This window comes from Camelus bactrianus, chromosome 35, assembly GCF_048773025.1.
Source record: "Camelus bactrianus isolate YW-2024 breed Bactrian camel chromosome 35, ASM4877302v1, whole genome shotgun sequence".
NCBI classification, from domain to species: domain Eukaryota; kingdom Metazoa; phylum Chordata; class Mammalia; order Artiodactyla; family Camelidae; genus Camelus; species Camelus bactrianus.
In genome coordinates, this window is record NC_133573.1 from 23,720,584 (window position 1) to 23,734,001 (window position 13,418).

At 33.7% G+C, this 13,418-nt stretch overlaps 1 protein-coding gene across 4 annotated transcripts in view; it reads right to left on the reverse strand.

Annotated features, from left to right (window-relative positions):
• UPF2 (UPF2 regulator of nonsense mediated mRNA decay) overlaps positions 1–13,418 on the reverse strand; it is an 85,896-nt gene that overhangs the window by 57,877 nt on the left and 14,601 nt on the right. For all 4 annotated transcript variants that reach the window (XM_074358404.1, XM_074358403.1, XM_074358402.1 and 1 more), the window contains 4 exons: positions 9,050–9,210; positions 3,937–4,134; positions 3,449–3,598; positions 2,159–2,262 (listed from right to left, as the gene is read on the reverse strand). In XM_074358404.1, the coding sequence (XP_074214505.1) occupies positions 2,159–2,262; positions 3,449–3,598; positions 3,937–4,134; positions 9,050–9,210 (613 nt within the window). The remainder of the gene's footprint in view (positions 1–2,158; positions 2,263–3,448; positions 3,599–3,936; positions 4,135–9,049; positions 9,211–13,418) is intronic.

The following is a 13,418-nucleotide window of genomic DNA, read 5'->3' on the forward strand; positions in this document are numbered from 1 at the left end:
CGAGGTCTCTCTCTCATCCTGTTTACATCTAATGAATATATGAAAATTTAGCAGAGGAAAGATTCGATCATATCCCAACCTTACAAAAATAAGCAACTGTTTAAGAGGTAGTTTTGGCTACATTCTACATCAGAAAGATCAAAGAGACTCTCTCTTAAAACAGAAATAAATGCTGTAATTACTGTTTGAAAACTATTTACAGACCTAATCACTCCAAAAGGTAAGCCAATTTGGAATCAGTTTCCAGCCTATTTGATTATATGAACAGTTACTGAAATACATCTTAAATTATTTGTAGAAGAGATAAAACAAGCTGAAAATTGAAAAACAGTGTAACGTCTATAGTTCTCTATGGAGGACCTCAAAGCATGATGGGGGAAGAAAAGATAAAAGATTACATTACGCCTTGACCAAAAAATGGCCTAAAGCAATGATTTTCAAACTTGGGTCTCAAGAGTCCTTTACAGTCTTAAAAGGTGTTGAGGACCTGAGTGAACTTTGTATATGTGGATTAATGCATTTATCGGCATTTACTGTTTTAGAAGTTAAAACAGAGAAATTTTTAAAATATTCATTCACTTAAAAATACCAATAAAGGGACAGGGGAAGAAAAGAAAAAAATACCAATAAATCTATTAGTTATTAACACTTTCTGAAAATATTTTTTTAAATGAAGAAAAATCAGTAACAGTAGAGTGGCATTCTTTCAGAGGACAGTCAGATTCTCGTATCTATTTATGCATTCAACCTGCTGTGTTGTTTTGGATGAAGTATATGAAGAAACTCTGGTTTCACACATCTATGCAGCTGGAAAGGGAGAGGTATTTTAATATCTTTTTCAGTAGTTATAGATATCTGATACTTCACCAAAACTTGACAAGTGGTAGTTTCTTCATTGTTAGTTGCAATGTGAAATCTGAAACCATATCAATCAACTTTTCATGGATTTTCATAAAATCCATTAGTTGGGGGAGGATACAATGGCAGAGAGAGTGCTTAGCATGCACAAGGCCCTGGGTTCAATCTTCAGAATCTCCACTGTAAATAAACAAACAAACCAAGCCCCACCCCCCACCCCCAAATCCACTGGTCTGTCTTGCACTCTGAGTGGATTTTTGTTCACTTTGTGTACTCATCATTTACAGCAATGGTTCACTGAGGTATGCAGATCTTCCAAATACTTCCATAATATTTTCAAATTACATTATTTAACATCATCACCAATATCATCAGAAAAGTCTTATCGATAAATTATGTTGGTGGACTTAAGTTTTCCAAAATTCTAATTTTTGTTGAAAACTCAAATTTATTCATTGGCAACGAATATTTTCAGCTATTTCCCTTGAAGTGACAGGCTCACCTTGTTCATCTTAGAAAAATGTTTGCTAAATACCCAAGTTTGAATAACCACAGTTTGTCCATCAGCTCTTTCAAGTAAAAATGGTATTTTATGCAAAAAACAACTAGCTTAGCTTGCAAGTCAATCACACAGGTGGCTTTTCTGGAGACAACCTGAGACAGCAGATGTGCTTTTCATATCTTTCTCATTTCATCAGGTTAAAATGAAGTGTGCTCAAAGGTAGAAACTAAATAAAATCACCAATTTTCATGATTCAAGGAGATTCTTAAGTGAAAGTGGCATTGTTTTTTTAATTGCAAATTCATGGCTACGAAGAACACAATGGCCACTAGTCCAGTTTGCCGCCACTGCATTATGATCCACATTAAAACACCAGCAACTTTACCCATCATCACTTTTGCAAATGTTGAAAACACTGAACAAGCGGCGGGGGAAATCCTAGAACTAGTGTGAAAAGTGTTTTGACTTTACAGAGCCCCTGAAGGTGCCTCAGATGACACCAAGAACCTACAAAGCACACTTTAAGAACTTCCTGGTCTAACAGTATTTTCCAAACCGTGGCATCCCTACATGAAGGGCAGAGTCAAGCCAACAGGATCCTAGAGACAGTTCCACCCCAAACGTAAGATCAACAAACTGGTTCCAACTGTGTGTTTATTTTGGATTCCCATGTAAGATTCCATTTGAAGAAATGGTTCATTCTATGGCCAAAACAGTCCAAAAACCACAGACATTCCTAATTAGAGCTATCCTACAAGGTCTATGTGCTTGAGTAAAGTTACATAGAGACAATCATACCTTGTCTATCAGATCGCGGTTCACACAGTTGGGCAACTGCTGGAGGAAAGCATCTACTATGAGCTTGAGATGAGATCCAGTGCTGGCTTCTTCATCCTCTTGTTCTAACATAAAAGTAGTTTTGAAATAGGTTAAAAAAATATGTAGACAATGTAAGAATGAAAACATCCAATAATAAGTTATTTGGAACACAGATAATCTAGAGCATTTTTCTCACTCATGAAAAAAATGAAGCACTGAGATATTACCCTAGAAAGTTTGGGCATCTCTACAATCATAATTCTAAACTAATCATCACAGTCTTTCAGATATCAAGTATAAAAAGGTAAACTTGCATGAGACACAAAATCAACGTCATAAATTGCATGTAGTTTTATTGTAGATCCATTATTTTTATCTCTCGGGCATCCCTTCTCCCACACTTTCAGTTAACATTACGATCACTGCTTGCCATCAAAGGCAATCCACGAGACTGTGCTGGGGCAGGTGCCAAGCTAAGCTAGTTGCTTTTTGCATAGAATACCATTTTTACTTGAAAGAACTGATGGACAAACTGTCGTTGTTCAAACTTGGGTATTTAGCAAAGCACTCAGTACACCACCACTCCTCTCAGCACAGGCCAGCACGGCCCAGAACTATCCAAGTCCTTCCATGCTGTGCATATACAGACAGTGGGAGAGAACCCCTCTCGTCCTTTGATGTCACCAGCTGGTCTGAGCCTGGGGCAGCCTCCAGCCATGCCTACCCTCCCTTCATGACACGGAGAAAGAGAATCTACAGTAGGAAACAATGAAGCCAACAGAGAGAAAAGCAATACTGACAAGAAGGTATCCTTCTAATAAAGAATTGTAACTAATAAAGAAACCTGATAGGAAGTATGCAGGAAATAATTAACAGTGTGATATTTTTATCACTAAAGACAAAACATTATTCAATTATAAAGACAAAATTATCACAGATGAACTGATACACTGTCTTTTTATCTCTCAACCATTTTAGAATAATTATTAAATATATTTTTATACAGATTATATCAGAATTAATTTATATTAAGGACAATGCTAGAAGGTAGAGTATAAGAAATATCCATTAAGATTTAATTATCACTAAAGTCTGTGGTCACATAATATGGGACATGTAATATTTCTGTTTCAAGTCAAATTCCAAAAAAGTGATGGCCTAGAAACAACAGGAAAACAAGGAATTAAAGAGTAAAGATTCATATTCACAGGCAAGAGCTTTGTGTATAAAAACTAAACAAAAATTAAGGTTTTTGGCAGAAGTGTTTACCTTGCTCATCAAGAAGTTTCTTTGTAAGATCTTCAGCTTCATCTCCACCCTCTAACTCCAAAGCATCATCATTAATCTCTAGGTTCTCCAACTCAAGTTCCAAATCATCAGGATTCGGTACCTCCTTATTATCCTTAGGTTCTTTTGCTTCTGTTTGAAATCAAAGAATCAGTATCTCTGAATTTAAAAGTCATATTGAAATCCTGCTGCAAAAAATACTTAAGGATTCACAAAATCTGTATCATTTGTCTCAGAACCTATAATATACACCTGACAAGAAATTTGATACATTCAGATTTTTAAAAATACATCATGCTCATTGAGAACAAAGACCATAACCTGTTTAACTCTGTATGCCATCTGAACTCCTTAATGAGGAGTTCAGACTTTCTCTTGACACAAGTAAAAAAAAAAATTTTTTTTACAAATAGTATTCTGAAACTAATTTTTACAACACTTAATATAAGAACTTGCCCTCTAGAATTTACCTTTGCAATCATCCTTGTTGGAATCTTTATTCTGACAACTTTTTTCATTATCTTTAAACAAGATGGCTGGAACAAAAGCTTTCAAATCAATGAGGTTTTCATAAAAATTCCGAGCATCTTCATCTTCCCATATACCACCTTCCAAGTCATAATCTCCAGGCTTACCCGGTGTAAATATATCAATTCCAGGCCCATGCTCTACAATAAAATAAATCACAGGGAATTAAAACCATTTCACGTTTGGTAAGCTAAACGTGATATTTTATATTTTCAATTTTATAACTAATGAATCTTGATGGTTTCAATTAACAGAAACTTCTTCAATCACTCTGGATTGTTCATGTAACCATCTTCATCATCAAATCACAAATTGTGTTTTAAGGAAAGCTCTCAACCAGGACAGACTAGAGGAGAACATAGGATAAAGACCAGTTTTTTCTTAAATGTTTTAAGCAAGTGATATGAGATTAAGTAGCCATTTGATATATCAGGCTTATCTTCATGAAACTTAAAACCAAAATAAGAAATATATAAGGCTGGCCATTTCTAAAACATCCAGCTTAAAGTCCCACCTCCCAATGAAGCATTTTTTCAAGACTCCCAACCCTCTGTACCACTTATAGCACAAGTATCTTTGCAAATAGACCATAAACCCTTAAGAAGTATCCTCCTTTTGGTATAAAACTTGGTGTCAGACAGACTGCCGTAAACAGTCAATTGACAAATAACTGGAAAAAAAGGAAAGGAACGATGAAGAAATATATAGACATTCCAGTAGAAGGTGGAAAACCACATATATATTTACATACACACTGTCTACCTTTATGTACAACCATAGATTCTTAAACTCAGAACTCTAAAAGTAATTAATTTCCTACTTCATGCTTGTGAGACCGTTCATGATTTTATCTATTCTCACTTTGCTTCTCTGCAAACTAGAATTGTAAATAAGAGAATAATCATGCATATTAAAAATAACCTTGAAAAAAATCAGATTATTCATTAAAAGTCATCTAGGAAAAACAAAAACAATAAAATGTCGGCTCCCTAACTCACTACCTATATGTCTTACAAAAAATATATTTAAACACAGGACACTAAACCCATTTTAAGGGGAAAGACTGATAACTTTACAATTTCTGTTTAATAAGAAATATAAACAAAAGCAAAGGACAGACTAGAAGACAATATTTATACAATATTTATACAAGGAATTTATACAAACAACAAATAAATACAAATATTTATACAATATTTATACAAAGGAATTAATATCCAAAATATAAAGAGTTCCTACAAACAAACAACAAAATCTCAAATAAAAAAATGGATAAAGCCTCTGAACAGATTAAGTCAAAGAACATATGAAAAGATCCTAACCTCAATCAGGGTAAAGGTAAATAAAACAAACACTTATCACTGAGTATTTTACATATCTGAAAAATAATGTTATCTACACAGTAATTATAAACCATAGGAAAAAACTTCAACTTCTGAGGAAAAAAAAAGCTACAAAGTCAAAATGCAATAGAAAATTGGGGGGATTCAATATCTTGAAGTAATTTATGGTGAAAAAGAATATGAAAACAAATACATGTATGTTCATGTATGACTGAAGCATTATGCTGTACACCAGAAACTGACACCATACAATAAACTGACTATACTTCAGTGAAAACATATATATACAAAAAAAAAATTCTGGAAGAAATATTTGCAATACATATAAAAAAGAATAATCTCTTTAATATGCTAAGTGCTTTTATATATCAATTTTTAAGAATAGATAAATATTGCATTTTTTTTTAAAAAGGAAGGGGTCAAGGGCTCAAGCCAATTATGTCGTAAGGGAAAGAATACAAAGGAAAAACAGTCAATAAACTTAGGGAAAAGATGCTCAACCTCACTCAGAATGTAAAAATCAAAAACTGCAATATGATAAGAATGTAAGGAAAAACACTTATTCTTATATACTTAGTGGCATGTAAATTTCTTTAAAAGAAAATCTGACGTTATATATTGAAATTTAACATGTACATACCCTTTCAACCCAGGAATTCTACTTTTAGGAATTTATCCCTGAAATACTAGCATGCACACAAAGAGCCACAGGTACAGAGATTTTATTACAGTATTGACTATAATACTAAAAACTAGAAATAACTTACATGTCAATCAACAGAAAACAAGGTAAAGAAAGCACAATTATTCACTAGGATATTACTATGCAGCAATGTAAAAGAATGAGATGGCTCAACATGGACTGACATGAAAAGACATCTAAGATACACAGCTAACTTAAAAAAGTAGTCGCCAAATAGTATATACAATTACAATCTCATCTGTGAGGTAGAAAAGGATATTCTGGGTCACTAAAAAATTCAGGCCTCTTCAGGCCAAGATGCAGTAGCAGTGACCTAAAACAACTAAAAAACCAGGCAAACAACAAAATGCAATGGCTGGAAGTGAGGTAGCACAGGAAAGTGACTCCTGTGAGAGAAGAAACAAAAAAATTAAGCTGTGCAATTCATTGCCCCAGCTTACTGCCTGCTGAGATGTTCTAGGCCGTGGCCAAGGAAGAAGCCACGCAGACCCCAGCAGTCCCCATGAGTTGAGGATGACAGAGCTGAGAGTCTGGCTGGCAGAACACTAGCCCAGGTGGCTAGATTTTGCAAGACAGGACCAGAGAGGAGAAAGCATCACAAAGACAGATGCCTAAGATCTGCAGAAGGGCCCCTTGAATGTTCAGCTAAATACTGATCAGCCCCTATGTGTGAGGGAACTAGGTGAGATTAGGAAAACAGCTACTCATGAATCTTCTAATTCATGAGAAATTGAGCAGAATAGAGAGGGATATTGCCTCAGTAATAGGAAAAATCAGCCCTAGATTAAAGGCTGCTCTGATCCCAGGGGAAGCAAGCCTGGAAAGGATGAAACTGTTTCCAAGTAATTAAACTGAGCCCCAGAACAAAGCTCAATGATATTCTTAAGAGCACAAAAATATCCAGCACGCATCTAATAAAACATGATCAGTCATGCAAAGAAGTAGAAAAAAAATGCCAGAGATGTAGAGATTAATCAATCAATTAAACCAAGGCAGAAGTGACATACGTAATAAAAATCATAGACAAGGACATTAAAACAGTTATAACTATATTCACATTCTCAACAAGCTAGAAGATACACTGAGCATGTCTGAGACCATGGAAAATATAACCAGCTTCTGTAGATAAAAACTACATCTCTATATAAGTGTAACAGTCTATTAGACACAGTAAAAAGAAAATATTAGTGATGCTGAAGACACAGCAACGGAAACCAATATGAAACAAAGAAAAAACTATTTAAGAATAGAACAGGCAACTTCAAACCACCTACTATAGTTGTAACTAAATCCCCACAGGAGGGGGGAGAGGAACAGAAAATATATTTGAAGAAATAGGGTCAAGATTTTCCAAATTTGATGAAAATTATAAACTCAGATTCAAGAAGTCCAATGAACCCCAAGAAACATGAAGAAAACTACACCAAACAACATAACTAACCTGTTTAAAATTAGTGGTAATGAAATTTTAAAGCAATCAGAGAAAAGGTACACATTATTTTAAGAAGAACAAAGATGACAGCAGCTTTCTCACTAGAAACAATGCAGGATAGAAAACAGTGGAATAACATCCCTAAGTACTGAAAGAAAACAAAAACCTCACCCTAAAATTCTATGCCCAGTGAAAATATCTTTTAAAAATGATGGCAGAATTTTGCCAAGCTCTACTATCTCTGGAAAATGCCTAAAATACTTTTAAAATCATTTAACATTAAAAGAAAAACTAGCTTAAATTTCAATAGAAATAAACCAAGTAAATCAGTACCAAAAACACTATGAAAAGATTTTGGTTCTAAAATATAATAAATACACTGAGAAAGTTCTGAGAAACCAGCCAGATTCAACAGAATCATAAATTCTATGGTGGAACTGCTTTTAAAAAATTAAAAAGTCTGAGGCTCACTGATCAAGACACACAAAAATTAATAGGCTTTATATATGTGGTTATATATAAATATATTAAAATAGAGTCAACTCTCTGTATCCTTTGCATCTGCATCCACAGATTCAATCAACTGCAGATTTAAAATATTCAGATTAAAAAAAAAAGTTCCAAAAAGCTAAACTTAAATTTGCCTTAATAGTGCACTGGCAACTATTTACATTGCATTAGGTATTATAAGTACTGTACAGATGATTTAAAGTATATGGGAGGAAGTGTATAGGTTACGTGCAAATAGTAAGCCATTTTATATGAGAGGCTTGAGCATGCTCAGAGGTCCTGAAACCAATCCCCTGCAGATACCAAGGAAGGACTGAAAATGCATTCACAGTATACAATGAGTATTTTCTTATTGAGGATGTAAAATACAAAATATCCACTTGCATTATAAAAGGATACTTTACAAATACTTTACTCTTAAGATTTTTAAGTAAACAGGATTGTGAGATAGTTTTAAGATTAATAATTTATTAACACTTATCTACCTAACATAAGTAATTTTTCAAGTAGTTACCATGACAGCTTAGAATAACACACTAGGAGCCCTACCAACTTAAAGACAATTAAAAAGGAAGTTTAAAACACCTCTGAAATAATATGGGACATAACACCTTACAAAATGATAAACAATTGATCTTACAAAACTGCAAGGTAGGTTTTAGTTCTAAGTAACAATGTAAGATAATATATCATTCAAAACAACTAAATTAAAAATGAAAACAGAAAGATTAGAATCCCAATCTACCTTACTACCTATCTGAGAAATAAAGTAAACCTTTCTAATGCGCTAAGTATGGTTTAAGACAGGCCCCTGTTGGCTACAATCCAAGTATATCTACTACAAAAGAATCCAAAGAAACACATCAGATCATCACAAGTTACTTACTATTTTCCAAATGCAAAGCTTTTTCCGTTCAGAGGAACATTTCAATACTACGTTCTCATTAACAAAAATTTTTAAGACATTTAAAAAAATCCATTTTCAATAATACACATCTGACAAGACTAAAGATAACTAATCAGGGCTTACTGAAAGAATCACGTATCTGTTTTTAAGGATCTCTTACCTTCTGGTGTTGGTTTGTCCTGAGGAAGATCTGGCATATTTTCATCCAAAAGGTCAGCTAAGGATTGAGAATTTGCCAGCAGCTTCTGATAAGACATAGCAAATTCCTCATACTGTTTATGTCTATCTTCACTTAGCTCCCCTTTAGAATGTAGAATACGCCTATAAACAAATGATGAAATAATTTGATAATCTTATCAAGACAGATGTGATCATGTATTATTACATTGGGAATATTTCATAAAATCAGATTTTATCACACAACAACTTATTTTTAATACTCAATATTTTCAAGACATATCTGAAAATTAAAACTTGTATCAAATTCACCTAAACAATAAAATTTTTTAAACAATTAAATGTTAACATTGGTTCTTCAGAGAATATGAAGTATGATTAACAATCATGTTTGTAGACCCAGGAATCCCACTCCTGGGCTTATATCCAGAAGGAACCCTACTTCAGGATGACACCTGCACCTGTGTTCATAGCAGCACTATTTACAATAACCAAGACATGGAAACAGCCTAAATGTCCATCAACGGATGACTGGATAAAGAAGATGTGGTATATTTATACAATGGAATACTACTCAGCCATAAAAACTGACAACATAACGCCATTTGCAACAACATGGATGCTCCTGGAGAATGTCATTCTAAGTGAAGTAAGCCAGAAAGAGAAAGAAAAATACCATAAAAGATGGCTCATGTGTGGAATCTAAAAAACAAAAACAAAAACAAAAAAAAACAAAGCATAAATACAAAACAGAAATAGACTCCTAGACATAGAATACAAACTTGTGGTTGCCAAGGGGGCGGAGGGTGGGAAGGGATAGATGGGATTTCAAAATTGTAGAATAGATAAACAAGATTATACTGTACAGCACAGGGAACTATACCCAAGATCTTATGGTAGCTCACAGAGAAAAAAATGTGACAATGAATATATATATATGTTCATGTATAACTGAAAAATTGTGCTCTACACTGGAATTTGACACAAGGTAACATGATTATAAATCAATAAAAAAAAAATTAAAATAAAATTTAAAATATTTTTATTCTTTGTTTTGCATCATGACCAGTGAAGAAAATGAGTTAGAAGGGGTTTTTTTTGTGTTGTTATCTTCTTAAAAGTTATAGAAAATAAAGCAGAAAAACCATGGCTACACTTATTCATCCCTGCTTATCTGGAACAATTTCCGAACTTTCCCATCTTACCCCATTCTTATCCAAATTTTAAACTTTTGTTTCAATGCTTTTAACATTCCAAATAACATTTTCTATCTTAGACTATCAGTTTCCATTTATAAGCACAAGATACATAGTCAGTTACTATTCATTAAATCCACTCCTTTTTTCCCCCCCGAAATCTGGCTTATTGGGATCTAACATGAGAAATTTTCACTTATTTTCTTATTCAAGATGCATTAAACAATATCGTTCTACAAACAGATTAGTAAAATGCCAAGATAGCTTAACCATAATAATCCAGGCTAAAAAGCATTCCTCTAAGAGCAGAGTCTTTCTGTCTTCAAACATTTCAGAGTAACTTTACAGGCAAAAACAAAGTTCTTTCAGTTTTATAAATGAATTTTTAAAACAAAAAATCTAAGCATTTAAAAATATTCATGCCCTAAAAGAAATGACTGATATTATTACTTTGAATCAGCTTGTTACTACTTTTAATTAAAAGTTAAGTCATTTTTTAAGTTAAAAAAGCCATTAAATTGGTAAATGATTTGAATAAATAACTCAAAAGCAAGGTACTCTAAAATATCCTGCAATTAGAAAAAACATTAGTTAATAAAAATTTGAGTTTATTCAGAAGCAAATTATGTTAAAAATGATAATAATAGTTCCAAAGTATTTCAAAACTTCTAATGACAACAAAGATGCAAAGTTATTTCAGTACTTGAAAAGAAACTGGAAAATATTACCAAAATACCATAACCTGAAATTATTTCTCTAACAAGTTCTGACATTCTGATCATCTGAAGATCATACATCCAGTTGCAGGTTATATAATATTCACTAAGGATTTATGACATATAAGCTGTAGCAAGGTGATGACTATTCTTATTAGAACAGAAAATGAACACTCTTTTTCTGATATCAACCACTCTTTCAAACATTTGCCTGAGACTTTGAACTGGGTCAATTAAAAGTGACTGAATTCTATGACGGTTCCCTTTGTATGCATTCAGTTCCTGTCCAGTTCTCCTGGGACCAGTTAAAACTTTGAAACTTCAGAGATAATCCTTGTGTCCTCCCTAAAATCTCAACTCCACGATTAAATTTTTAACAGTACTAATTTACCTAACTACTTAACTTATATGTGTTTAGGTTACTATCTAATGAGAACAGTCCTTGGTGGGGAAAAAAGCTTAGAATTTAGTTGGTTTGTTTTCTAATCAACCTTACACTAAGCACTCGGAAAGCAGTACAGGATACCAATGAAATGGCATTAGAAGAGTTCAGTTATACACAAAACTTATATAGTCACATGTATTTCCCTTGACCACTTATTTAATATACATTTCCTAAAATCCAACCCCACGGCATGTAGCAAGACTAGAGAGTTCAAGCAGAGAAAGAACCCATCAGAGATGCCTGAACACTCAAAATCCCTAGAATCATTTAGAGGTTCTAATGAAATTTAACTGAAACAATTTTTAATGAATGTACCATATGTCAGTTTTTTATAAGTTTATAAAGACCATACGAAAAGATTTTAAATTTGATGAAATTTTTAGAAGATGTGTATGAGGGAACTAAACATACTATGTTTTTTGGGGGGTGCAAGGGGAGGTAATTAGGCCTATTTATTTCCAATTATTTTTTTAATGGAGGTACAGTGGATTGAACCCAGGACCTCGTGCATACTGAGCACGCACTCTATCACTGAGCTATACCCTCCCCCTCCCCCCGCTAAGGGAACTAAACACACACAGCACATTTGACCAAGTACCTTTCCGGTACATCAGTGTAAATCTCACCGGACTATATCACTAAGCAAAATCAAGCTGAAGATATGATTCATCACATATCATTTTAATTACAAGCTCTTCAGAAGCACATCTATTACAGAAAGTTGAATTGAACCCATTCTTTTGAGACTGTCTTAAACCAGAGATCAGCAAATTTTTTCTGCAAAGGGCCAGATAATATTTTAAGCTTTGCAGACTATATGGTCTTTGTTGCAACTACTCAACTCTGTTGATAAAGCCAAATGCAGCCACAGACAATATGTAAACACATGAGTGTGACTATGTTCCAATAAAACTTTATTTATGGACACCGAAATCTGAACTTCATGTAATTTTAATATTTCAAAAAATGTTCTTCTTTGATTTGTTTTAATCATGTAAAACGGTAAAGACCATTCTTAGCTCTTCAGCTATACAAAAACGAGTGGTGAGCCTAATCTGGCCTGCAGGCCATGGTTGCCAATCCCTGTCGTAACTGGAGATAACTGAGCATCACTGTTAGAGGTACTATGCACAAGTTCATTCCCCTCATGGTATCACTGCACAACAGGGAGGAACCGTTTTAAAGATATAAAAGGTAAGCAATGAAAACAAAATTAATTCCAAGTCTTGGAACAAAAATGTAAGAAATTAGACCTCCTTCACCTAATATATGAGACATCACGGTCTGGGAGCATCTCTAAGGTACATCAGTCCTTGATTTCTGCAGTGGTTTTTTTTATTACTAATTCAATACTGTAAAACTGACAGAAAATCTCAAATAGTCCATTCTGGAAACCAAGCATTATATCTCATAAATAAGCCACAAATGCCTCAGAAAATTCTAGTACTAAGACTTTTTTTCATTTTTATTGCTATTGTCTGAATTTCTTGCTATTTCTTTTATTTCGTATAGTGTCTACTCTGCTGTTTTGCATTATTTTTAAAATAAGCTACGGATGTTTAAGAAGTTGAACATACAAATTTTCAAAATCATAAAAAGGCATAAAGAGAAATTCTCGTTCAAAAATCCTTCTCAAGGACTGAGCAGGCAATATGCTGTTGACAGCAAACATTTCCTGTAAACTTACAATGTGCCAGATACTGTTATTCAGCACCTTTACACGTATGAATGCACGGCATTCCTCACATTTACTGCAGAGGTACAGTGCTACTGTTATCTCATTTTGCAGAACAGAAAACCAAAGCACAGAAATGTGAGGCAACTTGCCCAAAGTTACAGAATGAGTAAAGACAGATCTAAAACTTGAATCCAAGCAGTCTGGCTCCAGAGCCCATGCTCATAACTACTGGACCACACTGCCTCTCAAATTAAAGTAAAATTATCCACTTGGTACCTTATATTGAAATTAGATTGTCTCTCAAATGCATACATTAA